The sequence below is a fragment of the Passer montanus genome, unplaced genomic scaffold (genome assembly GCF_014805655.1).
Source record: "Passer montanus isolate IOZ18808 unplaced genomic scaffold, ASM1480565v1 scaffold52, whole genome shotgun sequence".
Lineage (NCBI taxonomy): Eukaryota > Metazoa > Chordata > Aves > Passeriformes > Passeridae > Passer > Passer montanus.
Genome location: NW_024370152.1, coordinates 5,314,683 through 5,340,905, shown reverse-complemented (window position 1 = coordinate 5,340,905; position 26,223 = coordinate 5,314,683). Strand labels below are relative to the sequence as shown.

The window sequence follows — 26,223 nt, the reverse complement described above, 5'->3', positions numbered from 1 at the left end:
TCATCGCGGCGCGCCCTGCGCCGGGCCGGGCCGGGCGGCGGGAGCGGGGCTGCGCCCCCGCGCCATGTCGGCCGAGAGGCGGCCGCGCTCGGGCCGCGGCGGCCAGGTAAGGGCGGCGGCAGCACCTGCAGTCCCCTGCACCCTCCCCGGCCCTTCCTGGCGCGGAGTCGCTCTCCGGGAGCCGCCTGGGGCCGCGGGCCGCGCCTCGGTGCCGCTCCCCGCCCCGGGGCCGCTCACCGACCTGGGCCGAGCGCTCCGCTTGTCCATTCGCTTCCCCGGGCAGGGTGATTCCCACCGCTCCTTGGATCAGCCATTGGTTCAGGACTGGGGGAAGAGTCCTGGAAGGTCAAAACCGGGGGGCAGGGGTCGGTCAGGTTGGAGCACGGCGAGTCGCTTCCCACCGGTTGGGATGGGCAGCTCCAGACATTAACTTTCAGTGAGCTCAAGCGTGGAAACCTGTTCTCATTCAGAGTGGAGGGTCTGCTGCAAGGACAGGTGTACGTCCCAGACACTGTAAGGCTGGGTGACCAGATTCTGACCAGTAGTGGTAGTGTTATGCACATGGAGCTATGACCTAGTCAGGCGGTCTTAGTGATGAGGCTACTACAGTCGCCATTGCTCCCTGCGTGTTTTGATGACATGGCAGGAAATACTTCGAGTTTCATTTAATTGTCCTTCCATATATACATACCCAATTTAAGTCGATGGTAATTCAGAACAAATGGAAAGCTTGTCTTAATAAATTTGTGTTGTGCCAGAAACAAGAAGACTATAAAATGAAGTGGTCATTTCAGCCTTAAAATACAGATGTGCACAAAGTCATTATTGTTACATATATACATGTTACAGAGTTTGACTAACAGTACTGTTAGTATATTTATCATCTTTAGTTTGTACTGTTCAAATATGAAGTAAGAATTCGTATATTTGCATATATATATATATCTGAGGGTATTAAGTGACTTTACAGAGCAGTCAGATGTTTCTTTGAATGCCTTAGTTTTATTTTCACTTTATTTCTCCATTTCCTTTTGGTGAGCTTCGTTGTTTTGCATGTTTTGGTAGAAGAGAGCAAACACTTTCTGATGACAGTTAAGCTCACAAGACTTGAGTGCATTTCACTTAATAACATTAATCTCCAAATGCATGTAGCCAAAAAACGTTTTGTTTCTCAGGGCATCAAGTTGTCAGCAGAGGTCAAACCATTTGTTCCAAAGCATGCGGCGGTAACTGTGGCATGGTCAGAACCCTCAGAAGCATGTGTCTTTCCTAGGTACTTAACTACATGCTACCCATTTGTTCACCAACCATCTTTGGATAAGTATGTATATTTTCTGAATCTTATTTCTTGGGGGCTTTTAACCTTCTGGTTTTGGATGTTGAGTACTCTTAAAACGTCAAGATTCCAACATATTGTTAGTCCAACTGTAGAAATGCTTCTGCATTATCTTCATTATTTAGTTTTTTACATTTATGTTCTCTGGGTGTATACCAGGTACCTGGTCTTTTGTTCACAAGGGCTGTGTTGTTACAGAGTGTTAAGGAGAATGTGGGGTTCTGTAATGATTGGTCTGGTTTTTATGTGATTTGGAAGGAGCTGAATCCAGTTCCTGGATGAAAGAATGGTTGTGTTGCAACCAGGCTGAGGTAGATGTAGTTGTACACAAGGAAAATGATTCTTCAAGAAGGTTTCTCATCCTGTAAAATGTTTAGTATATAGGGTGTCTCCTAGATCTCCTCTCCACAACCTGTGCATCTCCAGAAAGGCAGTTTTACTGAAAATGCTACAGGTTTCTGGAAGTTATGGGATTTTTCTGTTAGAGCCCAGGAATGATATTTGTGGTAGACTTATAAAAGTATTTTATAAAGAGCAAACTAGAAAAAGAACCTACATAGCAGAATAGGAAATAATTCAGTCTTGTAAGAATCCAGTGATGTTACATAATTCTCTGATTGCTTCTTAGGACCCTAAGCATTGGATTGATTGTACAATTACTGCAAAGTTAATGGTGTTTCTTTAAAAATTCAGAGCAGTAGTGAACACAATCATCATAGGCCATCATTTTATGCTACAGGAAATCTTAGTATTTTCAACCTATTTTCATTTGTACAAGAAATTTAACATTGAGGTGATTATGGCCTGTTCTCTGCATTAGAGAAAGCCCACAGCATTAGCATTGGATGAATTACCATACAAAAACCCCACAACCCAGACAACAGTAGTCTTCTAATGAGTGTTCTGCCTTATTGGGACTGAGACATAGTTGTATTTGAGTCTCATTTGGTATATTTCTTCTTTGTAAACTGATTATAAGCATTATTTTGACTACATTCTGTCAGAATTGCAACAGGTAGTATGAAGTGTGTTATCTGAAGTCTTTTGTACCAATGGGAATGATTCTCTGTCATTCTCTACACAAAATTCTGAGGTTGGCAACTTCATGGAGCAGCTTTAAAAACTGAGTGCAACTTTCTGAAACTGAGAAATTTATATTCTCCCTAATCAAATCTGGACTCTCGTGTTCTTTCTGGACAAAGTATAGAAGGAAATTGAAAGGGAATTTTTACATTTGAAAGAAAGAGGCATGCCCCAGACATGCTGTGTTTTCATAAAATGTGATGGTTACATGCAGGTCAGTTAATTATTGTCTTATAATTCTACATTATATTTCATACATGTTTTATACTCCATAAAATGTTATACTTCCACTTTGTTATTGTCATTTTAAGACAGGTTTTAATGTTTGGGGTTTTTTTTTTCAGTCAAGAATGTGATGCATGCCATGTCCTTGCACTGTGTTTTTGGTTTGTTTCACAAGAAAAAGCTTACTGAAAACAAGCATGAAGAATCTCAGTAACCTTAAACAGGCATGAGAACTACAAGTGCAAAGCAGACTAGCTTTGAAACTTGGAAATGGATAATATGTGTGTTTTAAGATACTTGCTTAACTACATTTTTTTCCAAAACAAAATTAATTGCTTTTAAAGAAGTCTGTAGCAGTAAATAAATAATTAATTGAAATAACATGGAATAGTTTTCTTTTGAAATAGAGCTTTCTTGTTAAACAAATTCTTTCGATAAGGAATATGTTTGTCTAGGCAACAAGTAGGTGCTGAAGACTTGCCCCAGGATGACTTTAATTTCTTTCTCAATATCCATCACATAGTGTTCTGGGAGATCCTGCCTTCCGTGAATACTCCAGCTGCTCTTACTCACCTGATGTTGTTGCAAATGTGTATCCAGTAGCTGGCTCACAGTATCAGTCTAACAACTCAACACACTATAATGGTTCAGGAATAGTCAGTGAATCTGCTGAACAGGCATATCCAGTCAGACAAGAAAGCAAAAGTCTTTCAAAGGTGAGCAGATTTGTGTTTTCTTAAAAATTAATATTAAATTCTTTAAATGAATCTTTGTAAATGTTTGGTTCATATTTTTGAAGTGAATCATCACTCTTTTTTGTAGTGATCATCAATGACATTTGAAAAGGATAGTAGTGTAGTGTGCCCAGCTTCAGAATACCAAAAAGTTTGTGGAATGGTACACTTCAGATTAATACAATTTTTCAAGCAGCATTTTTGGAACATGAGGGGAAATAATTTTTTTTTTCTCAGAAAGAAGTGTCCAAAGTTGGGGGGAGGAGGTGGGGAACACTGTTCATTTGTGAGCTGTGCTATCTTTTTTCACTCTTTGGGCTTGGGGGGAGGGGAGAAGGGGTCTTTTTTTTTAAGCCCTGTGGCAGCTTCTGTTAACCTAACTTAAGACAGACCTGGTATCTGTAATCATCTGTTTGACTGATAAGTCAAAGACCACATCTGTTGTTGAAGGATTTCCAAGACTTGCTGCAGGTTGAAGACAGTCCTCAAGAAAGGAGAACTTGTGCTGCTGGGGAGAGGGAAGAAAGGTTCATGTTAGAAATGTAATCTTTCTTCAGTCAGGAATATACTGATGTTCTGTAAACATCTTCAGTCATTTTTGAGGATAAATTTCCTGAAACTTGCAAAATATTTTCAAACAAAAAATAGATAAACCTCTCAAAATATAAAAGAAAAAATCCCAAGTGTATTATAAACTCATTTCTCTTGGGGATTTGACATTGTGTTTCTTAGATTTGTACAACTGCTTTTGTTTCCAGCAGTTTCATCTGATCTGTTCTGCAGTCACATCTTTTTGCTGCACCTTACTCCCTAGGTAGAGATCTAAGTAACAAGCCTGTGTGGAGGAGTTGTAAGGTCACATCTTTTTGCTGCACCTTACTCCCTAGGTAGAGATCTAAGTAACTTCACAGTGATCAAGCCTGTGTGGAGGAGTTGTAAGGACTAGGTCCTAAGCATGCTTTATTAGATATAAGGTACAAAGTCTAGACACCTAAAATTATTCATTTTCTTGCTGAGGGGAGGATCATGTGCTGAAAGTGGAGAGAGGATATATTAGATATAAGGTACAAAGTCTAGACACCTAAAATTATTCATTTTCTTGCTGAGAGGAGGATCATGTGCTGAAACTGGGGAGAGGATGGGCTCAGCATTAGCACAAGTGATGTACTGTGAAAAAATGTAGTTAAGCTTCTGGGAGGAGTTCTGTGATCTTTGTAGGGGTCTTGTACTGTTTATTATAGTCTTTTTGTCATTTTTCCCTGTCATCTATTCTTTTGTGAACTTCCGAGAAGTGATTTATATTTGCAGCTTTCATTAATTTGATAGTGTGTCCTAACACTTCAATAATTTGCCTTTGGAGATCAAGAAATGCCTTGTCCTCCCACCCAAGAAAACAATTTTGCTGCCAATTGTCCTCTGAATTTAGTTCAGCATCCTGCGATCAGAGTTAAGCCATTTGTCTAGGCTGGTGTGTGTAGATGCAAACCTAGTGCTTGTTCCTTGCTTGCTGATTTCTAAGCTCAGCTCTGCCAAACTGTATTTCATGGAAGAATCTTAAAATTTTCATGATTGTGTAGAACGGGTGTGTGTGTGTGTCCTTTACAGGCATTGCGTGTGTATGTCTTCTCTAACTACTTCAGGTTTTTCGGATGTTCTGACATCCAAAAAAGTTTTAAACAGTTTGCCCATGATATGTAGTTTAGTCAAAAGATGGCATGTTTTTAAGATTTTAGCCCTGTTCCAGAAGAAACTTTGTTTTAGAAAACCAGACTGGATGTTTTAATACCAAACAATTTTAAACTATTGGAAATGCTCTGATTAATGAGATCACAAAAATGCAGTTGTCTAGAAGCATATGTATGTATCCATCTTACTTGGGCTATAATGTATGCTAAAAATGGCACAGGGAACAGGGTAGATGAAATTAAATACCATATCTCTAAATGGCTATTTCTGTTTTTATTGGTTATTTGTGGTTATGATATACTGTTTGTTTTGTATTAGCTTGATGGTTGAACTCCAGATGGAGAGAAGGTTAACTGTAACTCACGGCAAACTCGCTAGTTTTATTGAAGTTTCAGTAAAACTTACTAAATATGTCACAAATACTTGCAGCAGAGGAGATCAAAAGAAGGTGAGAAAAAACTGGACAAGAAAAGGCATGATGGAGGTGAAGCTTCTATCAGAATTGTGAACAGGCCTTCTTTCCAGACTTCTACGTGCAGCAGAGATTCCGTGAAGCCAGGTACAAACATTTTGTTTGGTTATATGTACATGGAATAGATATGGAATGGGTGTCTGTGCAATGTGCTGTGGTTTGTGACTATGTTTCTAAATCTAGAATAGTTAAGGAAAAAGATAAGCTTTTCTATGTGACTCTCTTGAGAAGGAGTGGTGACCTGTCCTATCCTGATTGAACAAATTAATGTGAACTGATATAAAAAAATCTCTAAAACAAGCATCTGAATTTATACTTGCTTGTTAAGTCAGTGTTGTGTTTGCATGTTGATTATAATTGCTAGGTTTTTTATTTAATATGAGCTGTGCATAGCAACAGTCCTCGTGATGATTGCTGTAGTTATGTTTACTAGTGTATAAAACATACTTAGAAATGATCACAAGCAAGTTTGATTACTTAGGCTTTACATGCTTTATTTAGACAGGTTCAGTAAAGCTACAAACAAGAAGTCAACTGAAACTCCAAAACCAGAGTCTCATTCTGTACCCATATTTGAAGCTAGCATTCTGGATTTCCACAAGTCACAGAGTTTGGAAAGCAATGAGATACTGAACGTGCACCATAAAAAGACACCAGTAAGTTTGGTGGAAAGTAACACTATGTCCTTAGTCATCCTCATGTGTCTCTTCTGCTGGTTCCACTAAGACAAGCAACAGAAAGGCCAGAAAGGTCGTTATGCCCTTATCTGTAGATGGGTTGAGAATTTTTAGTTTATGGTGGTTTAGGTCAGTGATTTTAATCCTTTTATGTTACCTGACCATCTGTTTTGCAGGAAGATACTTCTGTGAAAAGCAAAGCTTCACCAAAAGCTTCAGATGAAGCAGGAGGCAATTTAACTCCCTTTTCACTTGATGGTAGGGGTAAGTTCTTCAAACAAAAATTATTTGCCTGCATTTTTAACTATTTGTATCTCAGCAGTTTGGAAAATTAAAGTGCTCTGAGGAGCTGTTTATGTGTAAAGTAAAAAAAAATAAAAATAGGAGCCAGCTCATTATAAAAGAGAAAAACCCAGAAATAGTGCTATTTCACATTCTTTCAAATGAGATGACCACTTATCACTCATTCTTGCCCGTATTTCATCATCTGAGATTTTAGAACTGAAGAATGATTTAGTTTGGAAGAGATTATAACTAACATTGCCAAGTCCACCACTAAATCATGTCCTTAAATGCCAAGTCTCCACATGTTTTAAATATCTCTAGGAGCAGTGAATCAAGTACTACACTGGGCTGCCCATCCAGTGCTTGATAATGCTTTTGGGAGAGGAATTTTTCCAGATGTCCAATCTGAAACCACCTTGGTACAACTTCAGGCCATTTCCCCTTGTCCTGTCTCTTGTTACCTGGCAAAAGAGGCCATCCCCCACCTGGCTACACGCTCCGTTCAAGTGGTTGTGGAGAGTGATGAGGTCTCTTCTGAGCCTTTTCTCCAGGCTAAACACCCCCAGCTCCCCTCAGCTGCTCCTCTCTGGACTTGCTCCAGCACCTCCATCTCTGGATACATTCGAGGTGTGGCCTCAGCAGTGCCAAGTACTGATGTCCTGGCCCTGCTGCCCACACTGTTGCTGATCCAGGCCAGGATGCCATTGGACTTCTTGGCCGTCTGGGTGCACTCTGGCTCATGTTCAGCTGCTGCTCACCAGCATCCCCAGGTTCTTTTCCTCTGGGCAGCTTTCCTGCTGCCCTTCTCTAAGTCTGTAGCACTGGATGAGATTGTTGTGACAATCTGAAGGACAGAACCTATCATTTCAGCTTGCTGAACCTCGTGCAGGTGGCCTCTACCTCTCAATCCAGCCTGTCCAGATCCCTCTGCAGAGCCTTCCTACCTTCCTAACAGATAAGACTCCTGCCTGGTTTGGTGTCATCTGTGAACTTGTTGACTTGATCCTGGTCATTGATATATTACACAGAATTGGCCCCAATACTGAGCACAAGGGAAAGTGAAGAACACTATATTGAGCCCCATTTTGTTTGTTATTGATGTTCAAGGGAAAGTATTTCTGTAGTTGCCTCTCATGTTGTTTCAGGTGAGAGAAGGAACATGTTTTGGTTATTGAAAGTCTCTTTCATCATAAGCAGATTTTTTCCGATAATAAGTTAGAGGCAGATATTTGATTAGTCTTTATATGCAGATTTGTTTTAAATAGCTGGCACCCCAGAGTTTAGTATGTACCTAAAATTTTTCTATGTCCCGTGTTATTTCTGTTAAGAGAACCGTGATGCCGAAACACCTCCCTTTTTTTGTTTGTTCATTTTATTTGGGAATTTGTGAGGAGAAGAGGGGCTTTTAGGCTTTTTTTTGTTGTTGTTATTTACCTGTTGTCTGGCTGTGGGGATGAAAAGGTTTTTTTTTCAAATTGATACAAGCTATCACGTGGCTACTTTCATGTGAAAAGAGTTCTGTTCATCAGGACTGTCTTAGAGGCATCACATACATTAAGATTGAATTGTCTGAGTGCCTCCCACTGGATTTCTATGCATACACAGACATGCAACAGTCTGAACAGTTTGGTCTTTATCTTCCCAGTAACTTCAGTAAGGATTCAGAGAGGACAGATTAATCTGCTGAAATGCCTTGAAGGGCCTTCTAAAGATAAAGTTATTCCAGAACTTTTAAAGTCATCTGATAATGGGAGTTTTGGTTAAATACTATTGTCAGTTCCTATCCCTGAGAAAAAAATAGCGGTGGGTGGGTTGACCATGGCAGGCAGTCAGACTTCCACACAGTTGTTCTCTGGCTCTCCCTCGTCAGCAGGACAGGAGAAGAAAATAAGATTAAAAAGATTGTGAACCAAAATAAGGATAGGGAGATTGTTTGCTTGCCAGGCAAAACAGACTCAAATTGATGAAGATTGACAGTTTCTTGACAATTAAAATAGAGTGAGATGGTGAGAAGCAAAAACAAAACTAAAGCCAATTTCCTCCATCCCTCTCTTCTTCCTGATATCTCCTCCCTGCTGTGAGTGACACAGAGAAACGGGCCACTCTGCCACTTCCTTCTCTGCAGGGTTGCAGGAGCACAGCTGCCTCACCTTGGTCTGCACCATGGGCTGCACCTCCTTCCCCTCCTTCTCATTTACCTTGCTGATTACTACAATTTTTCTTACCATTCGGCCTTCCCACTCCTGCACATGTTTTTCACTCTTTCTAAACATAGGCACCATCAGCATGGCTGATGGATCCAGCTGAGGCTGGGAGCTACTGCAAACTCCCCCTGCTACCAAAATTTAGCCATCTAAACCCATTATGCTATTTTATTGTTGAAGGGAAGTTTTCGCATTCTTAGGAAAATATAGATTGTGTTTCATCTTTGCTTCATGTTAGGAATATTTACAAAATTATGTTTTTCAGAATGTCTTTCAAAACACTGATACATCTTAGTGGTAGGGAGTGACGTTCTTGTACACTGAAGCACACAAGGAAGTATTCCAGCTGCTTTGTATGCTGGTAACATGAGAAAGTTTTCAGAAAGTGAAAAGTACCAATGTGGCCTTGTGCATGAAAGCTACATGACAGCTAGGAGGAATATTAAAGGAGTTTTGTATATAAACATAGCAGAATTTTCAGTATTTTGAAGGTGAGCATGGGAGTGTGGAGTTAGTATGATACAGTACAGATTTCCAAATACCAGTTAATTTTGTTTTTGTGTATAGTAATATATGCTGGGCAGTATATGGAGTAGTTAAAATTCAGGAAAGCTTGCTGCAGAAATAGATTGTATGTTTTATTCAAGTCCTTCCTCAGAAAGAATATGGATCTGCTTTATTTGGTAGGCCTTGACTAACTAATTACTGATCCTTTTTCTTTTGAGTATTTGAGGACTATTTTTGAGACAACTTGTGTTTACTTTTTTCCCAGTGTCATTTCCTGAAGCACCTGCAGATGGCTCTGCTCAGCCACATGTGTCTTGGGCCTCGGTACTTTCGCAGCCTCCAAAGAAAATTGTTTCATCACCAGCATCTGAAGGCAAAGGGAAGCAGGAGAGTGAACCAAAGGTACTTGAGAATTCTCTGCTCTCAACTAATGCCTGTCACTGTGTTTGGGTCTCTTTATTGCAATTTTTCACTTTGCCTCTCTGCAGTATCCACTTTTAAAGGGAGATGATATTAAGTCAGCTTGTTGTTACTAGAATTTTTCTTGTCATGGAAGAGAATCACAGGATATCAAAAAGACAGTGCTAGCCTAGGAATAAGAACTTGAACTTTGAGGCTGGATTTTTTTTCAAATTCCTGACCCTCAGAATAAGACATGAAACATAGAACTCTTGCCTTATTTGACTTAATATTTCATAATTAAATCCCAGTAGTTCCAATACATTCTGATAACAATGCAGTATGCTGCAACTGAAGAATTCTTGCTGTAGCTGTGAATTTCTAAGAGATCTGAATTTTCCTTGTCTGCTTAATGTCCCAGGCTGGATTGATTAAGATAGTCTTTAGTAGTGTAAGGCTAGTCATTGCATATATTTTGGTAGGTGATATAGAAGAAGATTTTAAAGGTCATGCCTCGTGGTCTTTTGCAGCAGTCAGAAACAAAAAATATTGCAAGTGAAACTGAGCCTGAAGAAGGGTCAGAAAAGAAGAAAAAAAGGAAGAAAAAGAAGAAAAAACTAAAGTCACCCACTGATGTAGAAAGACCTCAAAGTGAATATAACACAGTACAGGAACCACCGAAGATTGAGGTAAACTGAAATAGTTTTTGTTGCTGTTCTTTTAAGTGTTATGAATGTACTAGAAGACAAAGTGTTAACACAGCTTCATACAAATTTAAGTTCAAATCCTATTTGTAGAGGATGTTAGTAGAGTTTTTTTTAGATTGAGATGTTTATCTGAGGTTACTGGTAGGAAACTGTTGTAGTTTTTAAATTATCACATGTTTGGTGATCACAATTTTCGAAATTAGAAATATTCTGTAGCAACTCTTTCTTGGGGTATGGGGAACATGTATACTGGGTACTACAGTGTGCCACAGTTTTAATGATTGTGGTATTAGAGTATTAGCATTAGAGTTCTAGTTGCCTCGCAGCTGGAAGCAATTTCTGTGTAACACAGTTGACAATGCTTACATTTCTGATTTTTAATTTCAGTTTCCTTCCAAATTCATGTAACTGTAATAGCCATGTTGGTATTTTGATGCTTTTGTGTATCAGTATTGTAAAGGCATGAGCCTCTCCCACATTGGAGGAGTGTTGCTGGTATGTGGTTGAACAGTGCTTCATTGTAGGCCTACTGTTGTATAGCATGTTCATGTAACTGTAATAGCCATGTTGGTATTTTGATGCTTTTGTGTATCAGTATTGTAAAGGCATGAGCCTCTCCCACATTGGAGGAGTGTTGCTGGTATGTGGTTGAACAGTGCTTCATTGTAGGCCTACTATTATAGCATGCACATGTGTTAATTTACATGTTTGATCTGCTGTACATAATACTCTGAAATGACAGCATAAAGAAGCCTTCCTGGCTGGCTTCTGTTCTGTACATTTCAGTGTGGAACATGAAGCAGAACTATGTCTAAGTGGTTTCATTATGTGGTTCCTTGTCCAGGAATGGCGCAAGAAATGAGTATTAATAGACCTCTTTGTTAGAGGATAATGGGTAAACCCAAGGATCTGCTAGTTATTTTCTTCAGGAGAATATCCCCATTTTTGCTGTATGTTACCATAAACACTGTATGGTGTGAATGGGCATTCTAAACTGAAAGAGAATGGAAGTGGAAGTCATGGAAAATAGCAGAATGGTACTGGGACTGTTGAAGTCAAAATTTGAAAAAAAATTGCATAGAACCATGGAACACGACATACACATTGTATTGAAATCTTTGATGTGGATGCAGCATCTGTTGTGGATGTGGGGAAAAGCTTTCTCACCCTCCTGGTTTGCTGGGAATGCTTGTCTCCTCATCAGTCTGAAAAATGGCTGAGATGCTTGTATGATGCTCTTGAAATAATAAACCATGAAGAGATGACACACATGGAGCTTCTGTGCGCCCAGGAGGTTTGAGAAGGTTCTGTTTATGTGCAGCAGCTCAACAGAGCCATATTGGATTGCTCTCTAGTTTTATATAGGTCAGTCATTTATAGACACGGCTGATAAGTGTAAATGGATACATCTGGAGAAAACCAATCCTGTCATTTCATACACATTGGTGGGTCCTGACCTCAATATCTTCCTTGAGTTAAATATTGAAGTAGCTATTGATAATCAGGTCAGTGCTAGTAGTACTGGTCAGAGTAAATGGTGCTGGGAATTACTAGGTAAATAAAAAGGAAAATGGATTATGACAGAATTTCAGGGCATGTCTGATCTAAATATAGTGTAGATTTTGTTTTCTTGTGTTGCCCCCACTCCCTAAAAAATACACATATTTGAGCTAAAACAGACAAAAGGCTCCAAAAATAATCAAAGGTATGAAGCAATTTCTATGGGAGGCAAGGGTGAACAAAATTAGGACTTCTCAGTATGTACAAGAGATGCCTAAATGGTAATATAGCAGTGGAAAGAAAATAAAAAGGAAGTTACTTGACCTTTCCCCTAGTGTTTGATGTTCTTACAGATGGTAAGAACAAATACAGGGAGGTGTAACCTCTTACTGAGTGCTACATTTTAATTATTCAGTTTGCTACTGAATGTTGGAAATGTCAGAAATCGATTTGCATTTCAGAAGCAATTGAACAGACTTACTTAAATCTTCTAAGCTGAAAAGAGTGTACTTGTGAAATATTTTGTCACTTCCATGCAGTTGCTTTTTGGCTTACTTGCAAGTTTCTTTAATGTTATTTCATTTCTTGAAGTGTGTCACTCCTTGTGCTAGAGCTTCCTAGCTTGGGGAAAAAGCTTCCTAGCTTCAGGCTGGAAAAAGTCTTAGTGTGTTCAGTGGTACTGTATCACAGCTAAAAAGGCCTCTCAGAAAATGGTAGGAGAAGCAAAAGCCTAGCTGATGGATTGGGATGACTGTGATGGAGGCAGTGGGTATAGGGCGGCGAGTATAGGCCAAACTTCAGCCTGTCTGCCCTTGATAATCCAGATTCTGCACAATGGATCCTCTGCTAATAAAACTTCCTCTTGTGTGTAAGCCATAATCATTTGAGTAATTTCTGTGTTTATTTCGTATTTCGTACTCTAGTACATACTGCCTGTTCTGCTCTTCACTACTCACATGTTTAAGACAGAATTGCACAGCTGGCAACTGTACTGGAAGAAGAGAGAAGTTGTTTGAAAGGCTTTAAAATGAGATGAAAAACACTCCTTTAGGAGCTGTTTACCTCTAATGATTTCTATCAACTGACAACCATAACAAGCTGCTTTTGGAAGCATCTCTATTACAAGCTGTTTCTGCCCTGAATTAGCTGCTGCATAGAAGATTTAACCATTGTTGTACTTGTCATAGTTGGTGGCACTACCCTTGGCTTCTGAATTTTTCTACAGTGAAACAAATTATGATAAATGTTTGATAAGCAGGGAGAAAATTGTTGGAGTGTAGGAAAAAGTTTTGAAAATACAGACTTGATTGTTCTTATAAAATCATCATCTGATTTATTTGTTTAGGATGTTGAGGAGTTTCCTCATCTGGCAGCTGCTTCTGATAGGAGAAACAGGGTAGGACCTCAGAAACCATCCTTTACATCTGCAGTCAGAAAGCAGTCTGAAGTAAGTAATCTTGTGATATTATGTGAATCAAATGTCAATTATGAATCCAAGTTTTTTGGGTTTTTTGAGGTTTTTTTTACATGAGTGAAATAAATCTCAAAAATTAATTTGGGACTGCATTCAGTATGCAAATGAATCCTAAGCATAAATGACAAGGATTGAAAATGTGATTGTTGTGTCAAAGGAAGTAGCATAAATAATAATGGTAAAATTCCAGGTTTCAGTTGCTTTGAAATGAGTTTTGCTACTAAAAATTTTGGTCCTTGTCTTTATTTCCCTGTGAATTTTTGTGGTTTAAAAAACCCCAAAACACAAGAAAACAAAACTGTTGCTTGCTTTGTTTGAAGCAGTAAATAGCTTTGACAAGCAGTGAGTAGCAAAAGGCACAGCAGTTGCTTAAAAAAGATTTATTCCAAAAAAAGGTGGTGTACACACATGCAGCTCCTTAGATGAAAGCAACCCCTTAGCTTTGTAGATGTAAGTGGGATATAACCCCTCAAAGCTTACATAAACTTTAGAGACGTGATCATTAGGCTGTTCATATGCCTGTAACAAATACTTGAAAATGAAGCTGCCTTGCTAATTTCTTCTTCCAGATCTGAAAAGAAAAGCCCCATGAATGTGATTTAGTGGTATGGCAGCCAATAAATGGTCACCCTTCTAGAAGGCCACGTATGGTCTTCCCAAAGCCTTATCTTTTCCAGGCTGAACAGCCTCAGCTCTCTGCACCTTTTATCATAAGAGAGGTGTTCCAGTCCTCTGATCATTTCTGTGGCCCTCCTCTGGCCCTGCTGTAGCATGTCCATATTATTCTTGTGCTGGGGATCCCAAAACTGGATACAGTACTCCAGGTAGGGGCACACAAGAGCAGAGGGGGAGGATTACTCCTCTCAATGGGCCACACTTCTTTATACACACCCCAGGACACGTTTGGCTTTCTGGGCTGGCAGTGCCCATGGCTGGGTCATGTCCAGCCTCTCAGCCACCAGCACCCCCAAGTCCTTCTCACAGGGCTGCTCTTCATCTCCTCATCCCCAGCCTGTGCTGGTACTGGGGGTTGCCTCAATGCAGGTGCAGCACCTTGTACTTGGCCTTGCTGAACTTCATGGGTTTCACACAGGCACACACCTCAAGCCTGTCAAGAATGCCATCCATCATTCTGCATGGCATCCCTTCCCTGAAGGAATTCCCTCAAGCCTACTCGGCTTGGTGTTCATTCACAGACATGCTGAAGGTGCACTTGGTTTGAATTTAATATCGTCGTCACCCTTTTTCATGTGTCTTGTTTTTATATATCTTTCTGTCCTCCCTGTCACCTTTTGTCTTTAAATTCCTAAGATCCATCTCTCTGAAGAGCCTTGTGATAGTCAGTCTCCCTCTCTGGATGAAACTCCCAAGGTGGATGGACTGCCAGGGAAACAAGCTTCATCTTCTGTATTAGAAAGAAAGAAAACTCAGGTAAGTGAATTCATGTTGAAGAGAAATTCACAACTCAAAATAGACAAAGGAAATGAGCCTATTTAAATGTAAGACTAAGTCCATGCTCATCTGGGATTCTGCATTCATACTTTGAGATAAGTGACATGGTCAGTCTTCTAATCTCTAATTAGAAGCAATCACTGTTATTAATTGCCAGCCTCCAGGGTTTGATACAGTGTTTAAGGAAAAATACAAACTTCTCATTAATATCTGTGGGTTTCAGATATCAGGAAATCTTTCAGATCTTTCAGATATCTTTCACCTGTTTTACTTGATCATGGCATAAATCTGATTGTTGTAAGGAACTGGGAACCTCCTAAAAGTGGTTCTGACAGAACAGGGAGGTAAGGAGATCCTCTTGTCTTAAGGCAAGGAGGAGAAATACAGAGAAACAAGTAAGGTCAGGAAGTAGTTTCGTGTTGGTGACTAGGTTCTGGCAAGCTCTGATCCCAGGTGAGATCTCAGCTGAAGACTGAGGAGGTCATGTTCTGTAACATGTAATTAAGAAATTAAAATGAATTGATTCCTCAGATAAGACTTCTAAAAGTGTCAAATCTGGCAGTCATTTCCTTTGCATGTTTTCCTGTGGTAGTTTGTTCATAGTCTTCACCACACTATTCATTTTTAGTCCTTTTTTTTCTGCTTTATTAAATACGGATCATGGCTTTTGCCTTCTCTTCAAAGCAGAGAGAAAGATGAGTGCTTATGAGGAGCTGCAAAGATTATGACCTTTCTTTTTAGTGAAATATTGGAGATATGATTTGTGTGTGTTGCAGTCATATACTCTGGAAGAATCACAGTAGTTTTTCTATACTTTTAAGAAAACTTTAAATTTTGATGTGCCTTTTATCTCTTTCAAAGATAGATGACAGTGTGACCAAAGTGGGACCCTGACATAAAGGCCTTCCTTTATTGAAGACTTCTTACTTTTATGCTTTGTTGCAGTATCATGTTTAAAAGTTACCTGAACTGTTTCTGATTTTTAAATATTTTTTGACATTAAAGTTGATGTTTATTTGAAGGTCACTGAGTGACATTAAAGATAAGAAGTATTGTGGATAAAGATGTTAAAAGAGTATATTATACTGTAAAAAATAATGGTCTTTACAGTCTGATGTGGAGGGCATTGCTAACTGGTGCTGAACTTTTTCAGGAAACATCCAGGAGCAGTGGTAAGAAGAGTCAAATTCCAGTGCAGTTGGATTTGGGTGGCATGCTTGCAGTCTTGGAGCAGAAGCAGCAAACAGAGAAGTCAAAACAGTCTCCTAAACCTGTGGTATTTTCAGGTATTGGTTACTATGAAATTTCCTTTGTTTTACCTGAAGATGTTTTTAAGTATTCAGACATTAAATGTAGTCTGATTTCTGATCTGTAGTGATCTCTATACAGGCAAGAGCACAGTTCACCAGATACAAAGAAAATGAAGGTTCTTTTAAAAGAAATTTAAAAAGCATGACAGTCTGAATTGTTTGATAGAATACTTAGGGAAAGAAATATCTTAAGGACACTGATTTGTGCCTTGTATAAATAGCAGGCATGATTGAAATGTTGCTTTGACAGAAATACCAATGTTTGTGTAGGTTTTTGCTCTCCCTTATGTATGTGTGTTACTGAACACATTTCTGAACAGGCAGGAAGGGTCTATACAGTAACAAAAGCTTTCTTAAATATCCACTGATGGTAGAAATTATGGAGCTGAGGCTTGATTAAAAAAACTCCTTTACAAGCACTGTTGTTGTATGAGAGTCAGGCAGCCCAAACCAAAGGATAAGTTCTGATATACCTCTTAATTGTGAAATACTTTATGTTAACAAAATGCTAGGTTTTGTTAATGGAAAGGGTCTTTCAGTCCTTTATGATGTATAACTAGGAAGCAGAAAAAAATAGCTCGTTGCCTTTCTTATTATAGGTCAAAATTAATCTTAATTATGCTGGTGTAGTATATTTTGCAAAAGGAACCACGATATTTGGTAGCATTCAGTAAAATTTCTCTTATTTCAGCAAAGATTTTTTTTTAGTAATTATTTCAGAAAGAGACCTAACCACAAGAGATTTCATCTCACAATACTCAATGTGATAGCTGAGCTTTTAAATACGAAGCTCAAGATGCTAAGCATCAGTGAGATCAGCTTCACTATGTTGAGGGAACTTATGAGATGCTTTTTAAAATTATTTTTTTCAGTTGCTCTCCTTTTATTTTCATTTGGGTCAATCAGACTTAATGCTGCAGAGGTACTAATTACCAGTTTTGTTTCTATAAAACTACACAGTGCCTGGATTGATGAGTAGATGGTGGGCCACAAAGGTATGGGTCAAAATACCTGTTTTCTAATACTGTTTCCTGTGCCTGAATCTGCTGCAGAAGAGAAATTGATGTGTCATGTTTGTATCCTGGAAGCATAAGGCAGATGTCACTTTAGCTTTATACTGTTTTAAGGTTCAGTACACCATTGGTTTGTTGTGTACCAAAGTACAGGTTCAGTTTGCAAAGTGGCATCATGCTGACCTCTGTTACTGAGGACAGTGAGCAAGAATGGAAAGGACTGTGACCACGGACAGTTGTTTTTATTCCAGTTACTACTTCACATTATAGATAATACTGGTAAAGTCATCAAGTTTAGGAACGGGAAAACTGTGAACTTGAAATGGTGATGTACGCATTAAGGAAATATGTATCTGCAGGGTGTATGCTTATTAATTGCTGCAAATCCAGCTTCAACTTTTGTAGCCACCTATGCTGCACATTCTTGGCAGTGTTCTCAGTTTGCCTTTGATACACAGAGCCGCAAAAGGAATATCAGTGTGGCATTTTTATGATGCAGACTGTTTACGGTAAGAGTACTGCATGTGATGTGGGAGGATCTGCATATAAATGCTGTGGAAGCAGTAAATGAAGATAGCTTAAGACAAACTGCCAGAATATTTTCGTGTGTTTAGAGGAGAGAGGTTGCATGAGTCACAGAGGGAAGTGTCAAGCTGGTTCCACTGGTACTTACTTAGTCATCCTCTCCATTGACTTGCTAATGTGAACTGCTTTATATTGCAGGTAACTGAAGTTTGACAAAGTGCCCTACAGGATACAGCAGTTCCTACTGATAGTGAGGGAGAGTAGTTTTATTTGGTATGAGGTCATGGTGTGGAAGATCCAGGTTTAGTCATTTGTCCAGTCATTTAAAGCTCCTGTGCTCTAAAACCCTCTGAAAAAATGCCAGTAAAGTGGACATCTTCAGCTAGCTTTGCCAGTTAAGCAAAAGAGACTTAGCTGTAGCTTTGCATTACTCATGAGCCATTTGCAAGTGAATTATACTAGCTTCCTTTAGGTGTAACAAAAGGTAGGCGTAAATGCTTACGTTTATTTACAGCAAGTAAATCTAAAGTCTGTAATACTGCTATTCCAGTATTTATCTTAACCCAGTACAGAATCTGTGGAGGAGGAAGTGCCACCACCATGAAATACAGAAATTCCTGAAAGCTTACCAGGCTGGCATGGCATGGTGTTGAAGGTAGCTTGGACTGCAGTGTTTGGTCAAATTCTGCTTTTGAGACAGAGGTTGTGATTCCAGGGTGTAATAGAAGTAGGGGACACAGCAGTCTTTTATAAGGACTATCTTTTAAAAATAACATAGTTCAATGATACAGGATTGCCTGTAAATATTCTTAATAGCAACACAACACAATTTTCATATGTGTATACCAGTCTTAAACTTGAAATTGTATTCTAGTTCGGGTATTAATTTTAGTTGTCTGATGCAAATTTCTTCTTAAACCTCAGTTGGTGGTGCAGTACCATTGCCATCTAAAGACCCTGCTACCGCCGCAAGAAGTCACCGTTTAAACCAAGGAAAGATGCCTCATAATCCCTTGGATTCCAGCGCTCCTTTGGTAAAGAAAGGGAAACAGAGAGAAGTACCTAAAGCAAAGAGACCAACACCTCTTAAAAAGGTCCTCTTTTTTTTACCTTAAATAGTAAAACTATAGGATCATATATTACTCTGGAAGTCTGTTAAGCACTCTCATATGGAGGTCTGCATCTCAGTGTCCACTTGTCTAAATTCAGTTTAAGCTTTGCTTGATTTCAAAGAGGGTAGGGGTAGAAGAGGGTAATCTTGCTAAATGGCATATTCAAATTCCCAAAAAATACACTTTCTCCATTGAATCAATTGGTAGATGATAAAATGGCACTACAAAAGTGTCCACACATCGTAAGTACAGGAAGACATGCAAAGAAATATTACTTGGTTTGGTAAAGGTGACCTTATTTGCAGGACTGGGGAAAATGGATCAAACAGAGGTCATATTTACTGTTTTTGTGCTCTTCCAAGCCAGAACTCCAGGTGATTCTGCAGCAACAGGTGTTAGGTTCAACTGGAGAGGTCTATTGTATCTTCCCTCTTTGCCCAATCATTCTGCTTCCTGTCACACCTCCTATACAGAGGATTTCTTTAGTTCTGTCCTTGTAGTTTATCCCTAGTAAATATTTTCTCCACTCATATACTGGTAATCAAGATTAAAGCCCTTTCCTATGTAAATGTAGGAATTATCTTTCCCTTCTTTTTATGTGCAAATAGAAAGTAAAGGTTGTAAACTTCAGATGCTAGTGCTGAACCTCTTTATAAATGGTTTTGGTGTAAATATGTGGTAAGAGTAATGCTTTGTTATCTGCTTGACATTAAATTGGTTTGGTTTTGATACATATTTTTAGATTATTCTGAAAGAAAGAGAACAAAGAAAACAGCAGCACCTGTTAGAACAGAAAGCAGCAGAACCGAAAGATGAAGATAACATTTGTCAGACAGAAGGAAATGTTACTGAAAGCGCAGCACTTCCACAGGATAGTCAAGCAGGTATCTTTTGAGGGAACCTGTAATAGAGTATGTAGCTGGAAATTTGAGCACATTTAGTACTTCAGAAAACAAGTAATAAATACTGCCAAATGAAGGGTGGAACCTCAGAGTTTTGTGAGATTCACCTCAGGCTTATCTTGACTGTAAAGTGGGCCAAAGCTGGAAGTCAGTAATGGGGATTCTGATTACTGTTCCACTCTTCTCTGCCTGGTGGTTTTATGGTATCTTGTAAGGAGAGTTCCCGCCTACCTCTGGCAATTAATGAGGTTTGAAATGAGAAAAAAAACCCTATGAGATTAAAAAAAAAGTTATACCTGTTTCCCTATTACCACAGACTGTTCTAATACTATAGTAGTGACTCTTCCATACAAATGCTTGACAGATTAATCTCTTCACAAGGCTTTTTGGGCTGGCTTTTCAATAAAAATATCTTGGTTTACATTATAGCTGCTGTGGTAACGAAAGTTGCTGAAGGGTTTCCAGAGCATACGGGGATCAAAGAATCTAAAGAAGGTTCTGTGACTACAAAGCAGCTAACTGCCACTCTTCCAAAAATCCACAGCAGGAATTTTAGAGAGTAAGTATTGATTGTATTTATTAATGGCTTACTTTGCACAGTACCACCAATATGGCATTTTTCAAACAAGGTAATCCAGTTGCAATCTCTGCAAAACTTAAATGAAGTTTAGACTGAAGGCTCTAATTATTTTTTTTTCCTGTAAGCTGGCATACAAAGAAATTATGAACTTAGTGTGTTTTGTGATTCTCACTTGAAAATGCTTATTCCTTGAAGGAAAATTTAACCCCAAATTCGTTAGAAGCTAAGGAAAGAAAAGAAGCTGCTGTTAAAATATAAGTACTTTATATTAAATAGCAGGGTAACAGCTCAAATAAGGTGTGCTACTTTATTTCTAAACTAGTATTTTTAGTAGTAGTTTGGTTTTCTACTGCCAGACCAAACAGCAAAAATGTAAAGAAACTACATGACATTTTATGGTGAGGCTGGGCAAAGAAATAAAGGTAATACTTACGAGTTATGATGTGCAGCTTCAGTTAAATGTTTAAGATGATGTGTATACACATTTCCTTATGAAAAAGATATAGTCATTACTATATGTGAAGAGGTCGGAGATCCAGTCATGAGAGCTTGAAACAGCTTCTTGAGGAAAGCAGTGTCTTAATTTTTAGTTCCCCGCCCATAAAGCAAATCCACCACTGGTGGTTTTTCTGCAGTTCATGTCATAGTAATGGTTAATAGTGATGCAACCATTCCTGCTATGTTAATTCCTAATTTAACTTCTAATTCAAATAAAAATTGCTTCATTTGTATCTATGTAACAGGGGTTTTTTTATGTTTTACTGAGAGCACAGTTTGGGTTGAATATGTGAAGGACAACTCAGTTTACAGCATGCAGAGCATTCAGCAAAGCTTATTTTCTTTAGATGAGGTTTTTTAGTGTTGCAGTAGATCTGTCTTCAAGACTTAGTGAAACCAATAAGAAATAGTAAGTAAAAATTCTGGTAACCTAAATAAAATTTGGAAATAATTGTATCTCTATGATTCAAGATAAATGTTGTGATCTCTTCCCTTTATCTTATGTATTTGCCACTGGCAAATCTTTCTGTTGACAGTGCTGTTGATATATCTTTAGGTTTTCTCTTTGATACCCTTCTTCACCAGAAAATTCTTTGTGTAAAAGTGAGGTGGGGTGAAATAATTTTTAACTCTGATCTTCCCCAGAGTGTACTAGGAGGGTGAATTACATTGTTTTGTATCCTTCCCTTATGAACACCACAAAGCCATAGTCAGATAAGTGAGAAAGGATGATAGACATGAATGTAGCGAGGAAGAATGTGATCCAGTTTTCTGTGTTTGGTACACATAGCCTTGAACTTACAGAAATAAGTTAGAATTTTGTACTTTGGTTGCTGTACTTTATATATATCATTTATATATGTCACAATAAATGCCCTCAGAAAAATGCTTCAGTAGAAAAACATATATGAACGTACCTATTTCTTGGAATGAAATATATATGTATATATAAATACAGATAGATAGGTTTATTGTACACGTATATATGTATTTTTAATATCGTTTGATGAGGAAGCCAGGTAACACAAGGAATAAAACTTTTTCCTGTCAAGTTTTCAGACACTGAAAAGAAGTAAATTTTTGGTTTTGATTATACAAGTGTGTTTGGAGAGGAAACAGAAAAAAATACAAAGACATAGAATAGAATTTTAAAAGTATATTTAATGTATTACATATTTGTAATTTTAGTGAATCTAACCATTTGATTGCTCTTTTCTTCCAGTTACTGCAGCCAGGTACTTAGTAAAGAAGTTGACAGTTGTGTGACAGATCTGTTAAAAGAACTGGTTCGTTTCCAAGATCGCTTGTATCAGAAAGACCCAGTAAAGGCCAAGATAAAACGCAGGCTTGTTATGGGTCTTAGAGAAGTTCTGAAACATCTGAAGCTGAAAAAACTGAAGTGTGTAATCATCTCTCCTAACTGTGAAAAAATCCAGTCCAAGGGTAAATAAGTTCCTAACAAAAAAAAAAAGTTTAATAAAAGAAATGCAAAAAAGGAGGTTCAGTGTATTGACAGCAATATTATTATTACTGGAGGAATTTATTTGAATATCCTTTGAAAGCCAGCCATATAAAGTTGCCTTGCTCAGATAGTTTACTGCTGTGCAGCTGAACTGTGAGCTGAGTCAAGACTATCTGGGGTGGGAAAAGTTACCTGAGATTAGGATCTTTAGTTACTGATTTGCTGTGCTGCTGCACAAAAAATTGCACTGCACAGCTGAGACAATCCAAAGGCTGCTGATGCCAGCTCCGCCATGACAGGGAATCCCACTGTATCAGTCTCTTTTAGAACACAGACTGACAATAAATCACTAGTGATAGTTTCCTAAAAGTTGTCATTATTAGCATTAATTTATTGTAATTGTTTTAATTATTGTCATTTAAATAATTCTTCAGCAGCTGGGTCTTTTTTAATACTAGATTAGACTGTACTACATATATAGTAAAATATGGAATAGAAACAGTCTAAAATTAATGCTAACTAAGAACTAAGAAAAAAATGCGAAATTGTTCTTTAAAAATGGATATTCAACATTGCTATTGTGGTTTCTCTTTTTCTCCTATGAGGTGTCATTTCAGAATGCACCCGTAGTCTCGGGATTTTTTTGCCATGTGTTAACAGTATAGTTCTTTAGCTCCAATCAGCCTAATTGTGTTGTCTGTTCCAGGTGGGCTGGACGAGACCCTACACAACATTATTGACTGTGCCTGTGAGCAGAACATCCCGTTTGTTTTTGCCCTTAATCGCAAGGCCCTGGGCCGCTGTGTGAACAAAGCAGTGCCTGTGAGTGTGGTGGGGATTTTCAGTTATGATGGGGCTCAGGTAAGCTGACATGAGTCACTTCATGTGTTTGTTCAAAAAGCTTCACTTTATACTTGGAAGAGGAGATGAAAATACTGTGGTTCTAAAGGGGTTTTTTGCTTGTTTTGCTTTTGCAGACTAAGACTCTTCATCACAGGTCATATATGTAGCTTATATGAAAAACTGATTTTACAAGTACAGGCAGTCAGCATTATTAAAAAAAAAATTACTCTTGCCATCTTTTCCTGATATCCTCTTTATCTCCCTCAATGTTTTTTTTTCAAGAGAACTGCTGGTTTTATAAATGCTGATAAATGCTGTGTCTTTCATGTCTTCATACATACCAAGCTGCTCAACCTTTATACATGAACCTACACATTAGAAAAAGGAATACTCATTAGATTTTCAAGACGTTAAAACTTACTGCATTATTTAAACTCTTGTGCTTTATATTGCCATTTTCACAGGATCATTTTCATAGAATGGTACAGCTGACAACAGAGGCTAGGAAGGCCTACAAAGATATGATAGCAGCTTTAGAGGAAGAAGCTAAAGCAGGACTAAGAGAAACCCAACTCAGCATCTTAACGCCTGAATCTGAAAAAAATGGCTTGTTAGAAACTTGTAAAACATCTACCCAGGACTCAGATGAGGATGTACCAAATTACAGTAAGTATTTACTGACTTGCATTTTGTTCCATTTTCATTCATAGTGCTCATCACTTCTGTGATTTTCACTGAAACAAATGACATCTGCTGTAGTCATTAGTAAGGAGGGAAGCTGGAGGTGAATTCTTGGGGTTTTTTATATATCTGAAGTCAGTTTTTACTGAGGAAGTGTTAAAGAAAGTTCCTCCCTGAAATCCACAAATGGCAGGCAGTACGTATTACTTTGCTCAAGGAGGCTTAGCAGAGCTCCTAATCATATTTCTATTTGTTTAAAAAATCCTTTTAAGATTAATTGTGGATGTCCGTACTCTATGACTATGGTAGACTAATTTTTGTATTGAAGCCTATTTGCAATGTATCTTCCTGTCCACAAGCACTTGTTAGTAAAAACTTTTTCCTCCAGCTCTGTAAGAACAGCATTGTCTGTTGAGATCTTGTTCTGTCAACAGACAATGCAATGTACTGCAGATAGAAAGTTTTAAAAACTTACTGGTTTTTTTAAAGTTGGAACCACCCTCAGTGTTAGCATTACTTGAGTAGTGAGGAGCTCAGTGGACCCCATCACTCTTAAATTATTTTTTGTGTGTTATCTGATGTTGCATAACGTAAATGTCAGCATGCCTGTGTGTCAGGTGACTTCAGCACTTACTCTGAACAGGAAGTAAAAAATTAGAGTTGACTTCTCATTTTAAGTTTTTTCTCAATTATTATATGGTAACATGTTGGTTGTTGTTTTTTCTTTGTTTTTTTTTTTTTTTTTCTTTTCCCAATATTCCCTAGTTAAAGTCTGGAAGAGAAAACTTGAAGAAGAATATAACGCATACGCACTAGAATTGGAAAAGAGTGCAACTGCTGACATGGCGATACTGAATTTGGAAGACCATCAGTAAATCCCAATCCAGCTCTATTGGGGCTTTCATTTTTTTTCTGTTAGATCCCTAGGAAGAAGGTAGCAAAAATAACATAATCTAAAGAAAGACCTGAAGTTAGCTAAGCAAACTGTTCTGAATACCTTAAAGCAAAATATACACTGGAGCACATGAGGCACTGGTTAATGTTTTTATGTTCTGTGTGTTTCTCTGATTATTATAGCACATGACAACATCAAATTGTTGTAGCCCCAAACCACTTGTACTGGCTTGGCATACTTTAATGATTTTATGGCATTGATTTCTTGGGGTAGAATATACCAAAAAGAATCTGAAACAAAAATAATTTTCTTCTGGAAGAGATTCCTTGAGTCAGAAGGAGAGTTGCCCATAATTTTTAACTCCTGTGTAAAAACCTTCAGCTGTTGTAAGATAGTGCGTTTGTTCTTAGCTTTTTTTTCTAAATAAGCCTGCTCAGAAGGGCAGGCTGCTGTCAATGTCACTTTATTCTAGTCAGCAACAAATTAATTTGAGGCAGTAGCTTGATTTAAACTAATTAAGGAAGGCCACAATGAAAAAGTTCCTAGTTAGGTCTTCTGTGTTGTTCTTTGGGGATCATACATCAGGTGTGAAGGAGATAGCACAGACTACAAGAGTCTGAAACTCCTGAAGTGAATGTGCTCTGTTTAGAATTTTTATAAATTTGATGTTTCTATTGCTACTGAGAGTAGTTTATCATACATCCTGCTTTGAAGTTAAAGGATATTGCAGGACAGCAAATGTGCTAGCCTGCTTATCTGTACTTTCTCCTTGCTGAGACTCTTCATTCCTTCAGTTTGGGGTTGTGTTGGTATATACATCTGTGAGTTTTTGAGCAATCCCAGTTTGTATCTAAATAGAAAAAATTTATATCTTATAAGAAATGAAGTTTGTATCCTAGAGGAAATAAAATTTTAAAAACAAAATGTGCTTATAGTAGTGGTGGAGCACCTTAGTGGGAATGGCCTATATACACACTGTTTTTTGAGGACAAGCCTAAAGAAAGTAATTGAATGGATGCACGTATAACTTGTGTCAGCTTTTCTGAAAGATGATACAGATGCCACATGCTGCTCAGCATCTCAGGTGTTTCTGCAAGCGCTTCACCATACTGAACATTTGTAGTGCAATACTTTGGAAAGTAGCTGCCTTGTGATGATAGAAGTGATATGAAAAACTTCAAATAATTTTGAAATGCAAACAATTTTGTAGACTATAAATTGTATAAAATCTGTTACAATATATTGATTCTATAAAGAATGCTTGTGACTTAAGTAAGCTCAACTTGTGGGAATGTAGTGATACTTGAAATGTCACTTTTGGGAAAGAACGTTGACAAGAGGAGCCAGCCTTATGCTGAAATGCACTAGTTATGATGATGATCTTTTTTTGTATTAGTTCCTTCTAATCTGAAATGGAAATTGGGGGTGAAAGGTCCCAGTGGCAAAACATGCTTTTGGCCAGCGTATACCATGCAAAGGTAAGTTGTGATTTATTAACTTGTACCTGTGCCACTTGGATACACATCTAAAATTCTGGAACTGATAATTGCAGTCATTGCATGGAATGAGGATCAGTTGGTAAAGAAGTTTGGTTTTGACCATGTTTTCTATTTTGTCTTACTCTAGAAGAGCATAAAACTTCAGAAGCATTACAGGTTGTT

The 26,223-nt window shown here is 38.2% G+C and overlaps 1 protein-coding gene across 4 annotated transcripts; it reads left to right on the top strand.

Moving 5' to 3' along the window:
- SECISBP2 (SECIS binding protein 2) lies at positions 1–25,804 on the top strand. 4 transcript variants are annotated; one of them, XM_039724245.1, is made up of 18 exons: positions 1–106; positions 1,176–1,273; positions 3,168–3,360; positions 5,494–5,623; positions 6,038–6,192; positions 6,390–6,477; positions 9,475–9,611; positions 10,139–10,297; positions 13,161–13,262; positions 14,601–14,720; positions 15,895–16,027; positions 18,514–18,683; positions 19,444–19,585; positions 20,033–20,162; positions 21,904–22,124; positions 22,850–23,004; positions 23,451–23,652; positions 24,433–25,804. In XM_039724245.1, exons 1-18 carry the CDS (start codon positions 65–67, stop codon positions 24,540–24,542), a joined length of 2,487 nt encoding a protein of 828 aa, XP_039580179.1. In that variant the 5' UTR covers positions 1–64; the 3' UTR covers positions 24,543–25,804. The 4 variants fall into 4 exon arrangements, with proteins under 4 accessions (XP_039580179.1, XP_039580178.1, XP_039580177.1 ...); XM_039724244.1 differs by having other exon boundaries at positions 1,176–1,321; positions 5,497–5,623; XM_039724243.1 differs by having other exon boundaries at positions 1,176–1,321.
- Positions 25,805–26,223: the final 419 nt, after the last annotated feature.